The sequence below is a fragment of the Amborella trichopoda genome, chromosome 8 (assembly GCF_054954075.1).
Source record: "Amborella trichopoda isolate Santa Cruz 75 chromosome 8, AtrichopodaSantaCruz75HAP2 v2.0, whole genome shotgun sequence".
Taxonomy (NCBI): domain Eukaryota; kingdom Viridiplantae; phylum Streptophyta; class Magnoliopsida; order Amborellales; family Amborellaceae; genus Amborella; species Amborella trichopoda.
In genome coordinates, this window is record NC_142343.1 from 44,483,753 (window position 1) to 44,509,343 (window position 25,591).

A 25,591-nucleotide genomic window follows, 5' to 3' on the forward strand; every position below is an offset into this window, starting at 1 on the left:
TTCTACTCCTGCGGGGGAGTAGAATATTCTGGCAAAATAAAAAAATACATGACAATAAAATACTCCCCATTCGAAAATGAGGAAGAAACTAAACTTGTGAACACCGCAGACAATCATGAGAAGCAAAGCATAAACATATAGAAAAGCCAATGCATCAATATATACAAAAATACTAGTATGTGGTATCGAGGAATAGAAGAACAAACTTTGCTCATATACAAAAATACCAGGACAGGTGACCTACTTAGGAGCCTCTGTGCCAAAATTATAATATAACATACATAAATAAACAACTATAAAAAACAAGGACAAAATAAAGACCAGTACGATCGTGTTAACGAGGATAAACAGGAGGGATATTACCACTAACAAGGTCACTACCTGAAATATCATATGATGTGAAAACATTTCTTGTTTTAGTGGATGAGGAGGCTGAGTAGAGATCAATGGATCGAGATGCGAGGCTTTCAGATTCAGGCATATTTTGCCATATGCTTTCGAGCTCACGAACCACCACGGTCATGGTCGGTCGGCCGTCTGTGTGGTCGAGGCAGCATTGAAGAGCTAGCTTTGTGAATTGCTCAATGCATTCTAAAGGGCACGAATCCATTTGTCCGTCAATGATTGAGAGTAGCAATCCTGACCGATATGCATTGTTCACCTGGAATTGAGGACAGAAGAAGTTTCATTTTTCGGGACACTCTTTCTATCTCTCTCTACAGCTCCACACACATTTTCTTGGTCGATGTTGTTGTTGGAGTACTGCAATACTCCTTACTATATTATCGATATAATCAATGTCTCTATAGGATCCCTAGAATATGCCTCCCTAGTATCATCACAAGAACCTTCATTTTCTAGAATAATTTGGAGAAAATTCTCATTGATATTGTGCAATTTATCTCTTTATGATTTTCCTGCAACTTACCTATCTCTCTCTCTCTCTCTCTCTCTCTCTCACACCACGCACACACACACACATGTTCTTATCTATGTTGTTGTTAGTACTACTATGATAAAAATGGAGAAAACTTTCCTTGATATTGTGCAATTTATCTATTTATGATTTTCCTGCAACTTACCTCTCTCTCTCTCTCTCCATGCACACACACGTGTTCTTATCTATGTTGTTGTTTGTACTACTATGATAACAATGGAGAAAACTTTCCTTGATATTGTGCAATTTATCTGTTTATATTTTCCTGCAACTTACCTATCTATCTCTCTCTTTCTCCATGCGCACATATACATCCTTTCCCAAAAATAAAATACATAGAGAAGACTTTCCTTGATAATGTGCACAACTTACCTCTCATTTTTGTTTACGATTTTCCTGCAATAATTGTTACAATGAAACTCTTATGCTTAACTGTGATATGAGTTTACAAGGAAAATATAAGTTATATTTCTTTTAAATATAAGTAACAATAATACAAAACAATGTGTACAGAAAACTTATGAGACATAAGTTCATAACATTTCAAACATACAAAAACAATTCAAACATACAAGAATTCCCTCTTTTTTGTTTTTACTTTTTTATTTGTTTGATTTACTCCATTTTTTTTTTCTAAATTTCCTTTGTTTTCTGTTCAATACTTACGAAATTCGTGGGAAAAGCCAAAATTTGAAAACCTGTGACAAGATTTCCCGCTAACATAGTGAAGGAAAAAAACAAGATTTGAGTCAATTCATCTAAATTAATTCCCCCCCCCCCCCCCCCCCCCCCCCATATTAAAAAAAACAATGTTCTGTCTACATTCAGTTCCGAGCAATATTTATTTGCCATTTTCTTTTGATAACTGAAAATTTGATCAAGTAGAAATAGAAGTACCAGTAATCAACGCATGAAGTAAAATGACCAGGCCTTATAATACATAGCACATAGTAAATATTATAGAGGTAAAAAAAAATCTGAAATCCCAAAGAGCAATTCAAGGGAAGAATAAAGAAAATTAAGATGGGTAACAGTGGTCAACATGCTATACGAGAAATCATAGTGTTTATGTGAATGTGAAAGTAACCATATATGTATGTTACACTTTTCCCCGTGTAAATAACACAGTACACCTATGAGACTAACCTCTCGAACGATGTTTCTGCCTTGTGAAATTGGATGCATACCCGTCAAGAGCTCGAGAAACACGACTCCCAAACTATACACATCGCTTTTGTCCGTTAACTGATGTGTAAGGAAATATTCTGGGTCGAGGTAACCCTACCATAGAACCACAATAAATGTCATATCATCACACAACAATAAAAAGCTGAAAAAACTCATCAATCAGAAAGTAAACTCTGTAACAGCAAATCATTTGCCTGCCAATTGTAGATACCAGGCAACCTTAGCTAGCAAAAATAGAGAGCAAGCTTCATGTATGAAGAAAATATATTACTTAAGCAGAATACCCCTTACAAGCCATCATTTAACTTAAAACCCAGTTTCTTTGATTACAACACGGGAAATGTTACTATTCTAGAAAATGGCACTATCACGAATTACTAATCATAAAGATTTCCATGGAAAATATTTGAAACAATACTTGTCACACATGCATAGATCACACAAGTGATTGAGAAACTTAAGAAATCAGGATTGAAATTGGACCCATCATTTTTCTAATGACCATCCGACCCTGCATTTTTTCTCCCCGTCTTCAACTTGTGAGGTACATTCAACATGAGATCAGTTTAAGATAGTCATTTAGAAAATGATCATTCGAACTGCTGTTTTGATGTTTCAAGTTCTAGAATAAATGCAACTGTTCTAGGAACTGCCTAGATATTTTCCCAAAATTTAATGGTACCAAAAGAGAGTTATCACAATTAACCCGTACTGGAGTGCCTTTCACCACGGTGGAAACGTGATCTGGAATGGTTCCCTCAAGATCTGGAAGTGGGGCAAGCCTAGAAAGCCCAAAATCTGCAACTTTTGCAACAAATTTGGAGTCCAATAAAATATTGCTGGCTTTGATATCACGGTGAAAAATAGCTGGATTGGCATCATTGTGGAGGTATAGTATGCCACGAGCCGAGCCCAATGCTATGCGTAGCCTCATTGCAAAACTCAATGGTTCCTTTGACTTTCCTGTCAATGGGAGACATCCTCACTTAAAGCTCAAATGAATTGCAACAAGCCTTAAATATCATGAAAAGGCAAGAACAAGAAAAACAGCAATGGCAGCAACTATATCATGCTGTTAGAAAGTAGATATGGGAAAATCAGTCAGCAAATTAGTGACTCCCACCGACAACTAAAATATGCTATTACAAGAATGAAAGTGGGAAGATTACACAAGAAATTAGGGGCTCCCAACACTAAGAAAGGCATAGCAAAATGTAGAAAATATTTATTTAACCAATAAGATAAAAGAAATACCATAAAGATGATCACGCAGAGTACCATTTGGCATGAACTCATAAACCAGCATCTGCATCAAACGACATTAGATGAGTTGCAATTAAAGTACTCATACTCCAAAGATCCATTCAGAGCACATAGTAATTTTTGGTCGACTTGCTAGTCCCCTTCAAGTGTTTAACTTAGCCTTGTTTGCCTCAGTATATCCAGATGAGAAATGTCCAGTTAAAAACTTAATAAATTCCACACCAGAAAGAAATAAAAAACTGTGGCTTTGGAAAGAACCAATGGCAGCACCCAAAAGATAGGTACCTAGGATTGACCCCATAAAACAGTGTGACTGAAATGCAAACTTTCAATATAATCCTCTCTTTCAGAATAGTAAGCACTAGAGTAATTGATGAAATGCAGTTCAGCACTTACAAATACCAGCATCGTATTTCCAATAAACAGGTGAAAGTATTCGTGTGGAAATTTTGTAGAGTTTGAAACACAAACAATATGATTGAGTATCAATAAGACCATCTATTCATACCAGAAGGTCACAATCACCCTTGGTCACTAGATGTGAATCTGGCAGTTGGGGTGTGCTATTGACTGTTCTCGAAATCCAAAAAAATTTCTAGATCCCTATGACACCAGCCTAGCCACCTGATTTCACATCTGACAGCTATGAGCCTATGAGGGATTGTCACCTTCTTGGGCTAATATTGGATGGTCTTATATTATAAAATCATCATGAGAAATTTCAATTATTTATGCCATTGATAGCTGCAGTAGGAAGTTCTCTCAAATTGGCAGGAAAGCAATGCTCTTGTCAATAGGTTGGCTAATATGTTATGTTGGTAGTAGAGGTGTCATTGGAGGCTTTTTAATTTTTACATCCACTATGACTCTGTACTTTCATCATGTATTGCATTGTTGAATACTCTGACAGTGTGCCCGGACTCGCCTCGGATAGGTGACTTTGTCCTTGGATGAGGTGACTTGCTCAGCCGAGGGCCTTTTGGCTCTAAAAAAAAATTTAAAAAACAAAGAATTTTGTAGAAAAAAAAAATCTCATAGAAAATATAAATTGAAACCTAAAACAACTTTAAAAAGTTAAAAATAACTTAAACATGTAGAGAGAAAATGGACTTAAAATAACCGATTTACAGTTTGAGACATTTTAAAAAATGTCACTAAAAGAGGAAATATAAAAATAGTGATTATGGCAAAACACACTCACCAATCTTTGCCAAATACATCCATATCATATACAATTTTTTTTTAAAAAACAACCCAACATTTTTTTAAATTGTTTTAATTTTTCTGATTTTTTTTATATCCCCGATGGTGCATCCAGCTCAGTCTGAGTGGACTTCGGGGAGTCATGGCACACTAATTGTAAATGAATTATCACTAATTAAAAAAAATGACTAATGTGATTTTTATAACAATACCTATATATTTCAAGAAGGAAATGATGAAAATGATTTTATTTAAACACTAAAAATATGAAATTTCAATGCACATGGACAGCACAAGAATCTAAGTCCTGCCAAGTGGATTACCTTGCATTTCAGACAAGTCCAGCACTCAAGCTGATGCATGTCTCAAAAAGCATGTCGTAATGTTTCCGGAGAAAAATATGGAAATTCCTACTGTCTGACAATTAAACTAAATAATCATACCTGTTCGCCTGCTCCATCACAATACCCAACAAGAGAGACCAAGTTACGGTGATGCAATCGTGACAGTAACTCAATTTCTGTTAAGAACTCTCTCTGGCCTTGCAGGGAACCTTCCTCAGCACGCTTTATAGCAACTACTGTTCCATCTGCTAGACAGCCTCTATAGACCTTCCCATAACCTCCTTGGCCAACTTGTGAGGAGTTGATAAAATTGTCTGTAGCCCGTGCCATCTCTCCAAATGTGAAGCCTTTGACTCCATCAATCTTGATAGGGATGCTCGACGCTGCAGGGCACGAAAGAGGAAAACCTTAGTGTAAAAGTTTCTTAAAAATGCGGCATTTAACACTGCATCAATGTTACCTTTTCTGCTTTCCCATCAATTTTACGTTACAGTTAAATCAACCTCTGGTACATCTTGTCAAAGATTACAAGCATTTTAGGGCCTGAGCTGATCCATATCTTGATTGGCTATTCCATGCATTTGGGACCAGTGCCCTTGATTTGAATATTCTAGTTCAGGTGCAAATAAGTTGGAAATTGGACCCACATAAATACAGTATAGAAAAGGAGATTAAAACAAATCCTTTTTTTACTTTTCCAAATTCAAACTGGGTCAGATTTTATATTGTAACATGTGAAAGCACAAGAGAATTGGAAAATCCTTATACTGATTGGAAGCATGATGTTATTTACTTATATATATATATATATATATATATATATATATATATATATATATATATATAAAACCCTTAAAAATGCCTATGGGCGAAATGCTACAGTGATGTCCCTGCAATGGCTCTCGTAGAGCCATTGCAGTTTATACTGAAAAGTTGCAACGGCTCTACGTTGCAATTTCCCGTGAATTTTGCGTGAAAAAACAACCGCACCGGACCTACTATGTATGTTGCGGTACATTTATCTACGCCTTCCGAAAAAATCGGACGGCGCCAAACCTATGGGTGAAAATGGGAAACACTGTTCATTTTCGCCTATACGCATTGCACCACTAGAAACTTGAGCTTCTACAATCCAGGAAAATACATTGATAAATCCAAGAAATGAACTTCCAACAAAGAATGCAGCACATCTTGAGTTTCTTACAACTAAAACTAACGCTTGTCTAGAGAAAACTTGCATGGAGCTACCAATTTAAAATATGTGATACAAAAAAATGTAAAAAATTTAAAAGTCAAGGAATCCTGGAAACATATTTTCTGAATAGAATATCAAAGGCTCCTCTCAAGTATTTGAAGCATTTAATTCCAAAATCAACATCAAAACACTTTCTTGCAGATAAGTGGGAATATGACAACTCACATGGACGTGTTCTTAAGCTACCATGGCGGCGCTGTGTATGCCTCTTCGTGACAAACAGAAAGATAGTTCCAGAAAATGCAAGTGTAACAGCAACAACTCCTAATACAATCCCAACTAGAGCACCAATGGTTATTCCAGAATTTGAAGATTCATCTGTAGAAGTAAGACCATGCGCTAAAGCACCAGTTTTATGTGATTAAAGAAGATACAATTAAAATATATGAGTATTGAGACGTACCAGTTGCAGTGTCAAAAGGTCCCTTATGGCTGAAATTGAGAACATCATAAGACCCAAATACATTTGGAAGTAAAACTTTCCACCCGGTAAGCAAAGCTTTTATCCTTTGAATTTCACTTGAATTGAAAATATGTTGACTGCAGCACTGGGGAAAGATTTTCAAATGCATCCATAATCGATGACCTTCCTCCCAGGAAATAGAATCAATGTCTAGCTGATAAATCTCAAGATTTAGACCTTGTGTGAAACATTCCTCAAAAGATGACTTATAGGGAAGGAAAGATGAAAACCCTGGACTCCTCAACCGATAGTCAACTCTAATAGGTACTGCACAAAAGCACCAACGTGGTGCATTAGGAACATAATCATAAAAGTTATCTGTAGGGCATGATGACGAGCAATCAATTGGTGTACTGTTAACTCTTTCCTCATTTCCGCGCTCAGGCCCGCAAAACTCAGACATAACAAACTGGCTGGAGGTTGTACAAAGTGGATTACCTTGCAGCCTGAAATGGCAACCATACAGCACTTTGAACTTGAAAACTTTCCAAGTGGAATCAACTCCAGCAATAATATGGAAAATCTTAGTTAGAGCTGGTCTCTGAACGTAAATAAATAAGATATATAGAAGGTTTATGAGCAATATATTCACAACATGAGTAGAAAGAGAGAATATATGGAATACTGAAAATGCGTATATTAAGACCAAAGTTTGAGTCTTTGGCAGTTACTTCTCCCATGTACCAACTACACTAGTATTCATAAATACAAAGTAAAATATGCAAAAATTTGTAAAAAATAGTTGCTTATAGAAAAATGATCATCCATAAGCTCAATAGTGAAGGCATATAAAAACAGGAGCTTAGGCTTCCTGAACAAATCACATAATTCATAGCTGAGGACTATTGATAGGATTGCATGGTTGTCTTCCATCATTTGCAACTTATTCAACTCTAAAGGTTACAGTTGAAAGCTTATACAACAATGGCACTAGGCCATTCATAATCTGCAAGAATTAAAGAACCAAAAGGCAGAAGATGTAGGCAGCTGCCAAAAAAAATGTTTTTTTTTTTTTTTTTCTTTTGAGCAATAATTTTCCATTAAACAAAAAAAAGTACAGAAGGAGTAAAAGTACAAAAACTAAGGAAAAGTGATAATCACCAATACTGATTGAGGTAAACCACCTTTCGCAAGCGAGCCTGCCTCCCTAAAACAATGGCAGAGTTTAACCGAGAGACTAGATAAAAGCACTCCAATCTCATCAAAAATAGAAACCAGTCTCCATGGTGGTCTAGCCTCCCCTCTACTCCAAGCAATAACATTCATTGAATCCCCCTCAATAATTTTACGTCCATCCAATTGAGAAATGAGCTTCAGAACCCACTAGCTTCTGCCTCATTGGCAGTAATAATACCACAAGGGTCCGGAAAGGAGATAATTAGATTGCCTCTATGATCTCTAGTTAGCCAACCAAATCCAGATGGGCGGATTCCCCAAAGAACTACCATCGAAATTAAGCTAAAGACAATCCACCGGTACCAAAAAAATTAAAAAGTTATGCTGCAAAAGAGCCACTGACTGCCTGTTAAATAATTGGCTTGAAAAGGGGGCCTGCCAACCTCATGAATCTGGTAGGTCAAACCATGCTTCCAAGGTTATCCAAGCACATGGATAAAAAATGCACACAAACACCACTTTTTCTTGCAAATGTAACCTAATGTTGCAAACATTTTTGGATAGAAATAGTTTCGATTTTAGGAATGGCCTCAAGGCTAATTGGTCAGGGTGGTGGGGTTCCACAACATGTTGTCTTGAAATCCATTCCTACCATGTGTAGGAGACCCAATCCCCACTAACTACCAAAAAAAAAGAAACAATTTCTACCTTTGTTATGGGCAAAGGGTGGTCAAAACATGAAGTCTAGAATTCCATTCCTACAACTGAACTCTGGGGGGAAATGTTTTTATTAAGGGAAATTCGTACAAACATCTTTCGGATATAAGACTTGCCTGATTCAATTTTACTCGGTTCTGTCCCGAGCCCCTTCGACAATAGAACTATACAAATTGAAGACTCGACCATGTTTCTTATTGGAGGCACATTGACTCTGATATTCTTTTTTTCAAAATTTCTCATCTCCTACAAAATGATATTTTTCAGTGTTTATCAGCTTGTAACTCTATTTTAATGGTCTGGAGGTGAATCTCACTAAAATTTTGGATTTTCGTTTTTTCTCATTTTTAGAGTTCCATTGTAGTTTCTATCTCTTTGAAGTTTTTTTGCCCAAGTCAGAGTCCAACTCTTAAGTCAATTCACAAAGGAACTTACTTGAGCCCGATTCAAATCCGAACTTGGACTTGAAAAAAATGTTTATACAGCAAGATGCATCTTCACTTTAATGGTAGAGTACCGATTTTATGTAAGGGATATTTCCAGCACTAGAATTGGACCACCTCTTGGCCAAACAATGTTTGGTTTCCATTGGTAACACTATCTACTAGGAGTCTACAACCTAGGAAAACCCCATACACAAACCCAAATGCTTGCACATGCATCTAATCTAGGATATTACAATGAAAGGGGCAGGAAATACGTCACTACATATCAATACATGCTATAACTTCAGTTACAAACACCCCAATTGGAATTAATAATTAGACATTCGAAGATTGCATGTGAAGTATAATTAGTGGAAAGTATTTATACCTAATGGTGACATTTTCTGGAGGATTCAATGTATCAGAAATGTTTGAAAGCCGGTTATCTTGGAAATCCCTGCGAAATTCAAACACAACCAGTTTATTGTAGGAAAGAAACAACAAAATTATTCTTAAAACAGAATGAATGCGAAAAGAAGAGTTAATTGTAAAGGGAAAATGTTGTATCAAGAGCATATCCATATATTTGTGCTATGAAGAAACAAAAGTGAAAGAAGTGGCTATGTGGAATTAAATACAGTAAAATAAAATAAAATTTCTTTTTTTCTTTTATTAATTGATATGAATTTGACTTAAAAGTACCACAATATATTGCTGTAAATAAGAAATGAAACCCTAAATACAACCTATGATCTTTACTTCTACTGCCAATTAAAACAAAGACAATCCAGAAAATGAAATACAAGCTTCCACAAACGATTTTAATACAAATAATGCTCCTAAAAATTAAAATAAATAAGCAAATAATGACTGAGAATAAAAGCAAACAGCTGAGAAGACTAACTCAAATTTGCCTACAGTCATCCCCATGGGACCTAGTGCACCACCCGATTTCCTAGCTGATGGCGCACTCTAATCCTATGGGCCTTGCTGAATTCTTTGAGCCGAGAAGCTTCCTTAGGCCATACCTCACAAACTATGCTTTTTAGGAGAGCATGAGACAACCATGGTATCAAAAGACCCCTTTTAATCCTTTGGGGCATGCCAGTGGCACCTCCCCTTGATCAACTATGGGGCTGGGTTTGCTCCCTTTCTCTCAGTCTTGTAAGGTGGTGCATGCCACCTACATAGAGAATGGAGAGAGGGAGAGCAAGAGAGATGAGAGAGAGTGTGGCATGGATGAGAGAAAAAGTAGAGAGAGCGAGGCTAAAGTTGTATAGAGAACTTTTTGGAGGGGAAAGAGGGGGGGTCCTATCCAATATTGTTACATCAGGACCAATAGGATTTTAGGAAACCTGTGAGGTGAGAGAGAACTAAATCTGAGTCATTCACCCTAAAAATCAACCATCACGATATAGGGAGGAATTGCAAGAACCTTATCCCCCGAATCTTTGACTCATATCCACTTCTAGTCAAAACTCGGATAAGACCAATCTAAACCTTATATTCTAGAACTCTTATATCTCTCAAGATTATAGGAATTCAAAAGATTAAAGGTATGGTAAAAAAATATTTTCAAAATCAACTCCCACAAAATAAGGGTATAATCCTTGTTTTAAATAGATTTCCTTAACTAACTTAAAAACAACCCTTTTTTATTATATTAAAACAAAATAAAAACTAAGAGGGCTAAGAGGGGGTGTGCCACCTCATGTGTGAGGTGTGGACCCCCATGGGCTCCACACCCCACCCATGTGGTGTGGCACATGTGGGGCTGGATCCAAGGGCCCCACACATGCCCTCCACACGACAAAAATTTTAGAAATGCCCTTTTAAGGGTTTTCATGCAGAAATTATTTTTAAAAATTCTGAAATTTTCTAAAAATCGCATAAACAATTATTACACAGAAGAAGTGTACTACTACCAATAGGTCAAGATAAGCGATTGTCGGGGTAGAATTATTACACAGAAGAAGTGTACTATTACCCTCTGAAAACCCATTTCGGTGTGCCATATGCTCAAGGGTAGAGTTTTGGATATGACCAAGGCCATAGACCGCCTAACCCTAGGTTAGTCAACAAAACACACACTTTCATTGAAGTGTATAATCCACTACAATTTATATTTACAAGCTCTCACAGCCTTTAAAGGCCATAAAACCCCAACAAAAATATGTTGGGTAATTCTAAACAATCATCATCGTTGTCAAAACTTTTCCTAACAAATTGGGGTCGGCTACATGAATCATGGTCCGCCATTCCGCTCTTTTAAGGGCCATACCTTCAGTGAAGCCATAAGTCCCCATATCTTTTCTCACTACTTCCAACCACGTCCTTTTGGGCCTACCTTTTACCCTTTTTGAGCCTTCCACTTGAACTAACTCGCACCTCCTAACATGTGTTGTATTGGGTCTGCGCCACACATGGTCAGCCCACCAGAGTCTAGTCTCTCTCATCTTATTGCCTATTGGTGCCACACCGAAATTTTCCTAAATGTATTCATTTCGATTTCTATCCTTCTTGTCTTGCCACTCATTCATCTCGTCTTGCCACTCATCCATCTCAACATCCTCATCTCTTGGGCAATTCTATTGAATGCGGTAGGCAATGCTAATTAGAACATAGCGGATGATTTTGGCTTGCCGTTGAATCCATGGCTGGGGGGGGGGGGGGGGGGGGGGGGGGGTGAGGGGGGCTACCCATCTTAATATAGTGAACAGACCACCCACTTCATCCAGCGAAATTCAGCAGAACTTACAATCCAAACTCCATACTCCCCACCACCCAATTAAGTGGTCATTATGCTATTCGCCCAGCTGGTGGGTTGAGTCAAAGTAAAGATCCATTCTGCCGCATAATAAAGATCCAACATCAATGCCAAAGACAACATGCTCCCCAGAAGCACACATAAGTACTTCTTGGTCAATGCCAAGCCCACATTTGCGTGTGCATGATTCACATATCACGTGATCGAGTCTATCAAAAACTCATGTTGGGGGATTTCCTATGCCCCCATAGCTCATTATGGGCACATTAACACAAGCAAGGGTAATCATGGAAACTGACACCCAGATCCCCTTCAATAAACCGAGGTATCCCACTAGTTTCAAAAAAGAGTGAATTACTACAGCCCATACCATATCTTACCATTATAACTAGCATCAGTCTTTCACACAAGCAAATACAGACATGAAACCATATGATGAAATATCATGAATTAGGTTACATCCCAATAACAATTTAAGAACAAGAAAGCCAAATGTCATTAACATCCGATTAACTAGCCCAAGGCAAGTAGAAAGCATAAAATAATTGCCTTCACTGGCCAAACTTTCCTGCTTCTGTACTTCCTGGCCTCCACACAAGGATTATGGACTGAAAAGAAATACACTAGACCACTCGATCCTCTTTCTCTCTCATTCAATTTGCATCCTATTACGAGAAAATTCTTAACCCCATATAACAATTTGTCTCAAATAAAACACCCTTAGAAGATGGATAAAATTATCTATCCTACAGCCCGTTAAAGTCTTGACCATAGTGCATAAAATCTTAAAAGCCACAGAAGAACTAAATAACGAATAAAAAGATCCACAGAAATCTATTTAGCATAAATATACTATAGAAAATCAGTAAGTATGCAACATCGAAAGAATGATTAAGTATTTCAGCATAAGAACTTACAAAATAAGTGTTGCCGTTTTGCTAAATAACATATTCTGCCAAATGGTAGATGGAACTGAACCACTCAACTGATTCCTGGCAAGAGACCTGTAGATGAAATATAGATCAAATTAACGAACATTCTTATGTAGTGATGCAGTATCGGCATACAGCAAGGACACAATGATGCAGTATGTCCATAAGAAAGGCTATCAACATATGCATAACTTGTTCTAAAACTAATGGATATAACATATCTCACCAATAGTATCAACAAAGCTATCAACAAAGAATACTTGAATTATACGTGTTGGAACTACAATTGAGAGAAGGAAAAGTATAAAATAAGATCATCTACTTTTGGTACAAGGATGTCATAATCAACTTTGGTTGTTGGATATGAAATCAGAAAGCCGGGGATGTCACATTGATCAGATTCAAAATCCAAAAGAAATTTTTTAAAACTTTGTGGCGGACCCCAAGCTGTCAGATTTCACATTTAATAATCATATTGAGTGATTGTGACCTCCTACCAAAGGTAAGCTGTCTTATAGTATACTATCCTTAAATGAAATACACATTGAATTAAACTTATTTAAACTGCATTCTCAATGTATGGAGCGCTAAAATATGTAAACAAATTTTCTCATTGATGAAGGTCAAAGAAACTGGAAACGATAAACTCACAATCTTTGCAGATGTGGAAGGCCTGAAAAGATTGCAGGAATGGATCCATTAAGATTGTTGTTTGCCAGGTCACTGCACAAGACAGATCCTCAGAGGAATCGAATGGAAGGAAAAAGAAAAATCATGGAGACCATGAGATGATCATTCACTTAAGATTTATTAGAAGAACCTAGACATACTCAACTTGGACAACAATGAAAGTTGCTCACGTGCATTTTTGAAGAAAATAATAAGAGATGCTCAATTCATGAAATTCATTGAAAGAAAAAAATGTTTGATTAATGCATGGAGTATATGTTTCTCTACGATGAATTAGTAGCTTAAGAATAGAATACAAACATTGTAGTAATGCTTTCAGAAAGTCTCCCCGTTGGTATAGGTCCAGAAAGCCCATTATGACTAAGATCCCTGAAATACAAGGCGACAGGATCAGACAAGTTGATAAGAAATAAAATAAGAGCGTGTACATATAACATGAAAGTGATTGCAGATCATTCAATGAAAGCTTTAGCATTGTATCACAAGCGACTTACAAATAGTCAAGCAAAGATAACCCACTCAAGTCAGGAACTTCTCCTTCCAAGCCGCAGTTCCTTAACCTCCTATAAGGAAACCATACCAATTTCATATAAGGGGATTATAAACACACATGTATTGCAAGTGTGCATTATCTTATTGCAAGTGTGCATTGTCTAAGAGCAGTTCTACATTTTGTCTTAAATTTTAAGCATCCATGACCACAGACAATTAAAAGAAAAGAGGTGCCACTAATAGCATTTATTTAAGAAGTATTTGGTTGCACAGAAAGAGAATGGAATTGGCCGTTGCCAAAAAGGTTGAGTGATGTAGAGGGAAAGAACAAACAGGACAGAAGACAAACAGAGCTTGAACACATAGATCTTAAAATAAATGAAAGCTTACAAGGCAACCTTTCATGGCTACCACTGGTTTAGACCAGGAAGTACAATGGGTATAATTAGGAAAAAAACTATAACTTCTCTCCATCATCCTAACTGTATAGACCAAAACTCTACCAATCTCATGAAGACTCCACGCCAAATTCCCATATACTGGAAACCCACAATTTCCCAAATTGTCCTAGGAAAACAAAATAGAATGCGACTTATTCCCAAACTATTTAACTACATCCTAACTACTCATCGACCAAGGTCAAAGGACAGGTCCAAAACTTCAGAGGGAATTTTGAGAACTTTAGGGTTCGTTTCAAGAATTCCGTAGGGCAAAACTGGCATAGAAGGTGTTTCCTCTATAGAGCTCCTTGAGATCCTTCCAACAAGTGTGTCATGATAACGTTCAGAAGTTGCACAGCTCAATCGCAGGAATTGATCAAAGTAGCTAAACCACCGCAGGAGTAGTATTGCCCATTTGGATATGAGCACAGTTTCACAAACAGACTTGCTCTTGCAGAAGTAAAGGTCAACACTCCATCTAATTGTGTAGATGAATGCAGGAATATCAATAATAGTACTCCGACAGTAGAAAACCAAGCCCTAAGGACTTTGTGCTTATCAGTGCAGAAATGAGAGCAAAGCCGCTCTGATCGTAGAAGGGAACTAGTCAGAATGGCAATGACAAGGTTTGCATTGTCTAACTTGCCGCTCAAACCATTAGTTACGGCAAAGGAACCCTTAAAAGGGAACCTTACTTCAAAAGTAAGGATATATATGAAGATATTCAGAACTACTCATAACCAGTCAGAAATTTCAAGATGATAGTGAGGAACAAAACTGCGCACACACGCGCACACACGCAAAAGAAAACATTTTCGTATAGGCTTACCATCACTTTTTTGAGTTAGGGGCCCAAAAAGCCTCCAACCCATTCTCCTACAAATATAAATTGATTTGGAGCATCAGAGAGGCTCAAGACTCCCCAGATCCACTGTCCATTCAAATGAATGGTCCAAATCTGATTTTGGGCCAGTGTATTAGGAGCACTTTGGAGCTCCTAATCAAATCTTTTTTGGAGGAGACTGTTTTTGGAGTGGAGAAAACTGAACTGGAGCTTTTTTGGGTCCGCCCACCCAATAATAAAGAGGTGGATGAGGTGAAGCACCACTTGTTTTCGGTGTTGCCTAGTCCATGATGCAAGACAGGGTACCTCACATTTTAAAAAAAAAAAAAATTTGTTAAATTCTGGTGATGAGCTTTTTGGGATTTTGAGGGTTCAAGTTAAAGGGGTTTTTCTGTTTTTTAGGATTTTAGGGTTGCTTGAAAGAGTAATTGGAGTCCTTACGGAATTTTATCAAGGGCTTTAAGAGAAAGTTCTAATTATATTAGAATTAGAATTCTTGAGGGTTGCGGTTTTAGCTATAAATATAGGATGTTAGAAGTAGAATTGAATATTGTTTGGTTTTAGAGTCCTGGTTTCACCAGAGAACTTGAAGCTTGGCTTCTAAGCTCCCCCTTATTTCAAACAATTCATTAGATCCTTGAATCCTCTTATCCTGTGATTTCTATTCTACCGCATTAAAGTGCAGGTCCATTCCCAAAGAGCCCAATGATACACTGCAAGTTTGAGCAATGACTGCAAGAGGGGGTTGAGGAAACCAAGCTCATGTTGAGAGTGTCGAAGTTACATGGGAAGAATCCAAACGTCTGATGAGGAGGATTGAGGAACTGGCATATGAACTACATAAAAGACTTTCGAATCAAAGGAGCTTCAAGGAAATGAGGCACAAGGTGTATCCAACGCCCTTTGGACATGTTCAGTCGTCTATAAAGATAGCGTTCTCACTCCTATCATAGTGACAAGTTAAGTTCAGTGAATTACTAAGTTACTATTCATGGCACAGGGGGTATTTCTGGACTTTTAAATGTTGTTTAGGAGTTGTGTGGAGTCTTTTAGGTTTGTTTGGAATTTATTAATTAGAAGGGAGAGTTTGATGTTTTATTATTAAAAGTTTGAAGAGGTGTAGAGAGGAGTTTTGTTATATTTTACACTGTATAGAGCATTGTTTAAAACACCAGCCTGCCCAGCACCTAGGCAGTTGCCTAGGCACCCAAGAGGACATAGACCACCTCACCTCGGCCTGGGCAGGCCTTCCTAGTGAGTGCCCAGGAACCTACATAAACAAAGCTTTTTTTTTTTGTTTATGGCCTACGAAACGAAAGGGGATTTTGGGTCATTATGACCTATGAAAGGGGATTTTGGGTCATTTTGACCTATGAAAGGAGATATTCTAACCCCACAAAGTAAAAAAAAAAACTCAACTATGCCTTAGAAACACCCAAAATTGATGGATTTTGAGATTTTCTAGAAAACGAGAAAATTTTGAGCAATTCTTATAATCCATCTAAAACCTTGCCATATATTATTACAACAAATTTTAGGGTTCAAATGAGGTTCTTATAAGACTTTTGGGGTAATTCTAAGCTTGTTAGCCAACTGAAAATTTGAAAATAAAACATCCAAAACATTGAATAATTAAAGTCTCTTTTTTTCATTTGTATGGCATCTTTTGTACAACATCCTTTTGTATTGATCATTTGTTCTCAATGGAGACTTGAAGTCTATGAGTATGACTGTACGAAGTATAGACAACAGAGTGTAGTGCATGGACACTAAATCACTAATGCACTATATACTTGTTTTTTTTTTTTTTTTGCTATTTTAATTATTCAAATCTTTCAGTGATTTGAACGTATCAACATTCACGCACATATATTTGTATAAAAACGGTTAGTTAGAATACATATAAATATACAAATATGCACATTTGGTACATATAGAGGCATATACGAGCGTTTGGATAGCACATATATGTATATATGTGTATATTTCAAACCACTGGGTGCCCGCCTAGGCGCTGGTCGCCCAAGAACCCCCTGAGCACCTAGGGACCGCCCAGCATTTTTTTAAGCCTTGATAGAGAGATGTTTATCGATTAGAACATGTCTAGCTTCAATTTTAGTGAATCTATTGAGCTCCAGCCCAATTTTCTGTTGGATCTTGTTCATCTATACTCTATGCTACATCACTTGGATTTATGCCCAATATTTAGGCTGGAGAAGATAGTGATTTTGTGTAGGATTCATCTTAGGCTACTACAAAACATGAAGACGAGTTTTCTCCAACCAAAAGGGCCTGATACATGATAGGATTCATATTAGCTTTTGAGATTTTTACAACTTTTAACTTTTTTTTTAGGATTATAAGGTTTTTAAGTTTTTAGGGGTTCCCACATGTGTATGCAGAGAGAAAGATATATATATATATATATATATATATATATATAGAGAGAGAGAGAGAGAGGCTAGGAAAATATTGAAAATTTATGAAACATCAATATTGCTAGAATGCCATCTCCATAAAATCTAGATTTAAACGATAGGCAATTCTACAAGCATCTGAAAAGGTTAAGAACAGCAAAGTTTAAAAGTTAACACTTTTCATTCATAATTGGAAAAGCAAACAGTAAATAGGATAAAACAAAAGCATAGGATACCTCAGGTATTCTCTAAAAGAAAATGACACTTACAATATAACCAACTTTGACATTTTACTGTAGGAGCTTGGAATGTGACTGCTTGTGAACTTGTTGTTATCAAGCTGACTACAAAATGAAATTAAGTACCAGAATTATTAGACATTTGAACCACAATTGTTTGTGCAATATCATATCCTCATGGCTACTTTTGTAGATCTCTGCCATCTAAAAATTCAATTGCTCAAGTATAATTCATGACACTGGCACCTGCAAATTACAGCTTGACGAGTAGCTTCCAGGGAGAAAAAAAAAGGAAACGATTTATACAGTAAGCTACCAATTACAGTTAATGTGATTCCAATGTGTATGCAACTTTTGTAAACGTACAGAACAAGCAAGTTGGCCAGGTTTGACAATTCTGCTGGAAGAGGTCCTGTTAAATTGTTGTTGTCCAACACACTGCAAACACACAAAACATTCAGAAGAATGAAACTGACACTCATCACGAGATACACTACTGAAATTGCAAGATGAGATAACACAACAGTCCGAAATCTGATAGAATCGAAAATCTCAAGCCCAGACAAAAGCAATAGCAAACACTGCACAAGAGATCAGAACTTACATATGGACCAAACTGGGTAAATAGGAAATTTCCTCTGGAATTTCTCCACTAAGTGAATTATTGTTCATGTGTCTGCAAAGAGTGTACAATTCCAAAAGAAATCAAAAACAAAAAAGTGAACTTCTAGCACAAACTGAAAGGATAAATAAAATTGGAATACAACTCACAAGTGTCCTATTGATTTCAAGTTTCCAAACGACTTTGGAATTGTTCCCGATATTTTGTTCTCGTCAATTTGTAAAACAAACAAGTTTTGAAGATTGCCCATCTCTTCTGGCAAAGAACCTGATAGTTCGTTCCCATTCAAAACCCTGCACAATCAAGGAGGTACACAAAAGGGTGTAATATCTTAACATGCATAATCCACTGGTCTTCCTAATAGAGAAACATCAAACGCACTGAAACACAATTATCAAGGGAAAAAAAAGCAACAAAAAGTCCATGTGCAGAATTTTCACAATCGCAATTGATTTCAAGAAGTAGCAATGCAAATGCTAGCAGCATAATTTCTTGGTCATTTCTACAAAGATTGCTAAGAGCTAGTCAAACAATTATAGAGAAAAGTGGAAGACACGACATGAAATTCACAAATAAAGTTGCACAAGACCGGCTTTAACGATCTAAAAATTGAACATCCCCTTCAATATTCCATCTCTTTTTTTTTCCAAATATCAGATATAAGACTTGGTTACTATTCAGAACTCGCACAAGTCTTAATTGAAAAACCGAGTCTTTATGATACCAACCCATTCCTTCCCCTGTGATTGTTGATGCTTTAAAACTTGGAACTAAGTCTTAAAATGGAGATTTTGAGTGTCCACGGCATCCAGAAAAGAGAAAATCAATAAAGCTGTCAAACAAATTTATTTACAAAGGACTACAGCAAAGTCAGGTCCAAGGAATTGCAATATTTTATGATTACCGCCAAGAAATTATCAAAAACAATAAATGTTAGACAGAATTACTGAATAAGTGCAAACATTATTCTCAGCAGCTTCTTTCCTGTAATACAACACAGAGCCTTTGAGCACGCAATATGTACCTAGTGAAACATAATCCATTCCTATCATATAGGCCTAATCGGGGCGGCCCTTGCCCTGGCCTGGCCAGATGGTACTGCTGAACAAGCCATGTCCTTTCTGTATATTTGACCAGGTCCCAGGCCATGAGCTGTCAGGCCCACACCTAGCACAAGAAACCAGGTCAGATAGTTCAGACCTCGTCCAGCCCTACAGGCCACATATGTCAGGCCAAGTTAGGCTGCACCAGGTCACCCGACCCATTGCCATCTCTACTCTCATGTCAATGTAAACATATAATGAATAAGAAAACGTGAGCTTTGTATATGGAGTTCCCTAAAGCGCTGCCTAATATAGGAGAAAAGATCCATCGTGAAAATAAGGAACATCCCCCAAATGATAATAGCTTCCAGAAAAAGGAAGCTTGGGACTCATGGAAGAAGAGAATCAATGACGCTCAAAGTTGACTGATGCGTGACCTGCCAACAAAAATATTAAAAATAGAAAAGAAGTTGTATATGAACTGTCCACGTGAGATGTGAACTTCAGGGATGGGCAAAAGGATTAGGATAAATTGCAATCCAAATTAATGTTTTCACAGTTTGCAATTTGAATATTTCAATCAGGGACAGATGACAGAGAAAGCCCTTTGACCGCGACAACAAATGAAAGAAACAAAAGGTTGAACATATAAGAAAAAACACGTCAATTTATGATGTTGACAACATATAGAGAATTCTTTAGAAGCTAACAAGTACAAAATATACCGTCCAGGTCAGATTAGAAAGCCTCCAGAACTTAATGTCTGAAATCATTCTCCCACTATCAGGAAACTAACTCAGAGGTTTGAGTTTCTTGCATGCAATATAAAAGCCATCAAAGTTCTTAAACAGGATTGCAGGATTACATATATATATATATATATATTCTATTACCCATCATGGAATCTTAACAACATCTTGCAGTAGGATGGGTGAAGGCTTTACAATCTTATGCACTGTAAGGGTAAGTCAGGCCTTTCTATTTGATTTCGAAGTGGTGGCAAACTCGTAGCCATTAAAGCAGTATCATCATCATCATCATAGACTTTTTTCAGTTAATTGGGGTTAGCTACACGAATCCCAATCCGCAATTCTGCTCTATTAAATATCATACCCTCAGTGAGGCCAAAAGTTCCCATATCTTTTCGGACTACTTCCAACCACATCTTTTTGAGCCTACCCCGTGCTCTTTTCAATCCTTCCACTTGAACTAACCCACACCTCCTAACAGGTCTTGTATTGGGTCGGCACCACACATGGCCAGCCCACCTAAGTATATTTTCTCTCATCTTATTGCCTATTGGTACCACACCTAAATTTTTTCGAATTGATTCATTTCGAATTCTATCCCTTCTTGTCTTGCAACTCATCCATATCAACATCCTCATCTCTGCTACACTCATTCTATAGGTATATTGTTTTTTGTCTGCCTAACATTCCACTCCATATAGCAAAGCTAGTCTTACAACTGTCCTATAGAACTTGCCCTTTAGCTTCATTGGTATGCGGCAATCACATAAAATTCCAGTTGCACATCTCCACTTGTGCGACATCTTCCTCAATCAAAGTAGTATGAGGTGTATAACAATTTCAAACATAAAATTTTAATTGTACTTCTTGGTTGACTACCTCATCAATCCCAGGACTATTTCTCGAGATCTTCTCTGCGGCCAGCTTCCCTTAGAGGCCCACTTCACTTCCTTTTCTTGTAGCTAAAGTACTATGACGAAGAAGGAAACTATTCACACACCTTTTTTCTCAAACAGTGGGGATTGGCAACCCAACTGGCAAATTAGATTACCGCTATAAATTGCTCTCGCTAATAAATTATCAGTGCATATCAAGCATATCAAGAAACCCTATTCTTAAGAAATATATAGCAACAGAAAAGAAAAAGTGAAAAATTAATGAGAAACAGATCATAAAAAGGTGAAAGAACCCAATAAAATGTATTTAGCGCATACAAAGATGGTTTTCACATGAGAAAATATTAGAATTAACAATAGTAAGATATTCAAATTTTTCTTACAGGAATTTCAGAGATTTAGCATTGCCAATCTCCTTTGGTATTGGACCGCTTAGATTGTTCCACATGGCATTACTTGCAAAAAAACAAAAGGACAAAGTTATCACCATCAGGAAAAGTTCAAACACCAGTATAATTAGTAAAGGTAACATAAGATGATTGAAACTTATGTGAATGATCAAAAGAAACAAGTATTTTAGTACATTGGGCCAAACCTCCAAAGCATTAACAATTTTGTGAACCTGATAACCTAGATCACATCCTTGGCAATGTGAACATTTCACTTACAAAGTTTCCATATAAGGTAGTTGACCAATTTCAACTGCCAAGCTACCAGAGAGATCCATATTATGTAGTTGCCTGCAACAGATACATGATAGACAAATTGTCATAAACAAGATTCAAAACAAAAAAAAAGAAAACAGTCAACACAACATCAGGCAAAACATAAGATAAGTGATATTTGAATGAAGATTCAATATGCATATTTCTTGTCATGGTCAAGGATATATTGTCTTTCTACTTTCAAAGATCATGTATGTAACCACTTGTAACCTCCCAACGGTAAACTTCACATATATGACGTACCAATTAATGAAAAGGTCTATATGAGTTTGTCAATTGTTTATGGTTGTTCCACTCCCAAGTTTCACATGTATCAATTTCAATTACGCATCACAATACCCTTCGAAACTTACAGCTATCTCGTTGAACCCTCTATTTCGTGACTGACACAGTTTTCTCTCATCCCAGTTTTGCAGCAGAGATCAACAATTAGCTTCAAGAAGGTGTTAGAATTATTGCATCATCCATCTTTTCTATTTTGCCCAATTTTGTTCCTCTTCAGTGTGTAGCAAGGCTGCCTTAGTGACCTTACCACTTACCTACATGATTGAAAACAATACAATTCTCTCGTGCACAACCATTTTATAAAATCGGTATTCTATGCAAAAGGCGCTCAAGCTTTACGATTTTGGCATCTTCAGCCCTGTAAGCATTCTCTACCATCCAACAAAGCCATTGGAACCAAGTATTATCATCTCTTAAGCCTCCATGTATTGGCAGGATAAAAACCATTCTACTAACACCGCAATGTTTAATTTGAAGCCATATCCCATAAGAAATAAAATAGCCGTCTCCTCAACACTATACTTCCTAGTATTCTTTCATATTTTAAGCATCATTTCTAGTTTACCATAATAATGGAAGTACATGTCATAATTCCACCAATTTGATAAATTTTCCATCCACAGACCAATTGAGTGGACAACAACCTATGGAGGAATTTTTTTTCCACTATAGTTTTTTTGCTAATTTATATGGAGAACCGAAATTCCTGTAAATAAAGACAAATTAGCCAAACTTTTATAGAATACCTCTAAATATGAAAAATACATTCACAAAAAAACAAAGTAGTGGCCAGAATTTAACTTTGGACTAAGATTTTTCTACCCAATGTACTAGTATCACTCTCACCCAGTGGTTTAAAAAACGGATCGGTGGCCCTGATCGGGCCCCAAAAACCCATCCGGATCTGTAGATCGGCGATCCGGATCAAGAATCGGCCGAATCGGTAGGATTAAGCTGTAAAAAAAATATAAAAAAATTATTAAAATTTATTATAAATGTTGTTTTTTAGAAATCCAATAAGAAATCGATGTACTATATTATTAATTTTCATTTTTTTCATCAATATGTGAATATTGAGATAGTGTTTATTTGTATGAACTTATTTTAACCATTAAATTACATCACACGAAATAAAAATCATAGAACTATCATAGATGAAGTATATAATCATACATGGACTACAAAAAAGAATGATTTTTTTATAAAAACATTTTAGTTTTTTTGACAAAAACCTTTTATTTCTTTACAAGAAATGTTTGTCGTATTAACATTTTCGTTTGTTTTAAGCAAGAACCTTTTTTTTGACAAAAAATACTTGTTGTATTATTTGTTTTTTATAATAACTTTTTTTTTGACAATAACTTTTTATTACTTTTTATTTTTTTTGACAAAAACCTTTTATTTTTTTGACAAAAAAAGAAATTTGACAAGAAAAATAATTGATAAGAACCTTTCATTTTTTTTTATAAGAAACTTTTTATTTTATTGATAAGAAAAAAATTTGACAAAAAGCAAAATTGATAAAAAAACCTTTCATTTTTTTTATAAGAAAAAAAATTTGAAAAAAAGCGAAATTGATAAAAAAACCTTTCATTTTTTTCTTATGACAAAAATACTTCTTGTATTATTATTTTTATGTAAGGAATTTTTTTTTTTTTTTTTTTGACAATAACTTTTTATTACTTTTTTTTTTTTGACAAAAACTTTTAATTTTTTTGACAAAAAAAAGAAATTTGACAAGAAAAATAATTGATAAGAACATTTCATTTTTTTTTATAAGAAAATTTTTATTTTATTGATAAGAAAATAATTTGACAAAATGGGAAATTGATAAAAAAAACCTTTCATTTTTTTGATAATAAAATAATTTGATAAAAAGCGAAATTGATAAAAAAAACTTTCATTTTTTTCTTATGAAAAAAATACTTCTTGTATTATTATTTTTTTATAAGAACTTTTGTTTTTTTTACAATAACTTTGTATTACTTTTTTTTTTTTTTTTTACAAAAACTTTTTATTTTTTTGACAAAAAAAAGAAATTTGACAAGAAAAATAATTGATAAGAACATTTCATTTTTTTTATAAGAAATTTTTTATTTTATTGATAAGAAAAAAATTTGAAAAATGCGAAATTGATAATAATAAAAAAATTTGAAAAATGCAAAATGGGAAATTGATAAAAAAAACCTTTCATTTTTTTTAATAATAAAAAAATTTGACAAAAAGCGAAATTGATAAAACAAAACTTTCATTTTAGTAGTATTAAAAGTGCAAACAAAATATATAATATATTAATGTTTCAAGTTAATACCTTCACATTATCCCACATCGAAGAGGTAGAAGGAAGTTGTAGTGAATAAATACTTCTTTGTAGTTAACCAGGATAACGCGCGCGAAGTGAGGAGTGTCATATGACGAGGTGTGCGGACCTTAAGGTATGTGTAAAATTTTCAAAAATGACGATTGAAGAATCGGACGTAATGAATCAAAAAATCGGGAGAATCATTTAAGAATTGGGAGAATTATGACGTCACGTGGCGATATTACGGTATAGAATTGCCGGTTCTTCTCTAGAACCGGACGATTTCCGATATTTTATTGGAACCAGATCGGGTCTGCCGGTCGTCGACTTTTGAATCACTGCTCTCACCAATTAAGCAGGAATAAGTAACATAAACTTCAGCATTTCATATTCAAAGCCCGTCTAAATAAAGAAATAAATGCAAACTGAAAGGAATCACTAAATAACTCGGAAAATTTCAAAGATCATACACTTCTTGAACATGCAAATAACCATCCTCTTTTGCAGCAGCAAAGCATGTGACCCCCATCCATTTTGAAGTACAAGGATCACCCTCAGTCCAACTTTTCAAATTGTTATACGGATCGTTCAAACTCGTCTTGATTCCCAGTAAAGCAGAGACTGTGTATAGAAACAATAGTACATATTATTTTCCAAAAATTACACTATCTGCATCTAAATGATCATATTATAAACTTAAAAAAAAAATATTTTCAGGGAATAAACTTCATGAAAAGGGCCCATGTACAAATATGAGGAACATCAAAGAGAAAATACTAGACAGATTAAATTCAAAATTCCCCTACAATATTCAAAAGTTCAATACCTTCACTTGGTTAAACTTCATGAAAATGGTACATGTACAAATATTAGAAAGATCAAAGAGAAAATACTAGACAGATTAAATTCAAAATTCCCCTACACTATTCAAAAGTTCAGTACCTTCACTTGGTTCAGTGATCTCAGCTTCTCCAAATAACACCATATAACACAGAGATACAGCCATAAATGCCTGAAAAAAACAGGATCCGCCTCCCTCCATCTCAAAAGCCTAGATTTTTCAAAATGTGGAAAGCATCCCTGCAAATTCATTGGGATTTCTATCTCCTGGTTAGGAAAAAATGAGTGAAGCGAAATGCACGAGCGTTCATTATCCATTGACTGGTCAAGCGGTTCTGATAACCACTGGGCTTTATTAGAAGAGCATCAAATTAGGGCATGGATCAACTAGGTCGTG

General features: G+C 35.9%; 1 protein-coding gene across 8 annotated transcripts; it reads right to left on the reverse strand.

Moving 5' to 3' along the window:
• Positions 1-136: 136 nt before the first annotated feature.
• LOC18432405 (putative LRR receptor-like serine/threonine-protein kinase At1g06840) lies at positions 137-25,448 on the reverse strand. 8 transcript variants are annotated; one of them, XM_088874035.1, is made up of 20 exons: positions 25,297-25,448; positions 24,825-24,975; positions 21,711-21,782; positions 21,426-21,497; positions 18,504-18,647; positions 18,337-18,408; positions 18,099-18,170; positions 17,763-17,837; positions 13,795-13,863; positions 13,601-13,669; positions 13,262-13,333; positions 12,596-12,682; positions 9,300-9,368; positions 6,594-7,099; positions 6,356-6,508; positions 5,035-5,318; positions 3,380-3,431; positions 2,838-3,088; positions 2,084-2,218; positions 137-661 (listed from the first exon to the last, which is right to left on the reverse strand). In XM_088874035.1, the coding sequence occupies exons 1-20, from the start codon at positions 25,394-25,396 to the stop codon at positions 335-337; spliced, it is 2,832 nt and encodes a 943-aa protein (XP_088730161.1). In that variant the 5' UTR covers positions 25,397-25,448; the 3' UTR covers positions 137-334. The 8 variants fall into 8 exon arrangements, with proteins under 8 accessions (XP_088730161.1, XP_088730162.1, XP_020521708.2 ...); XM_088874036.1 differs by lacking the exons at positions 24,825-24,975; positions 25,297-25,448 and adding exons at positions 22,899-23,006; positions 24,364-24,623; XM_020666049.2 differs by lacking the exons at positions 24,825-24,975; positions 25,297-25,448 and adding an exon at positions 22,121-22,611.
• Between the last annotated feature and the right edge of the window lie 143 nt (positions 25,449-25,591).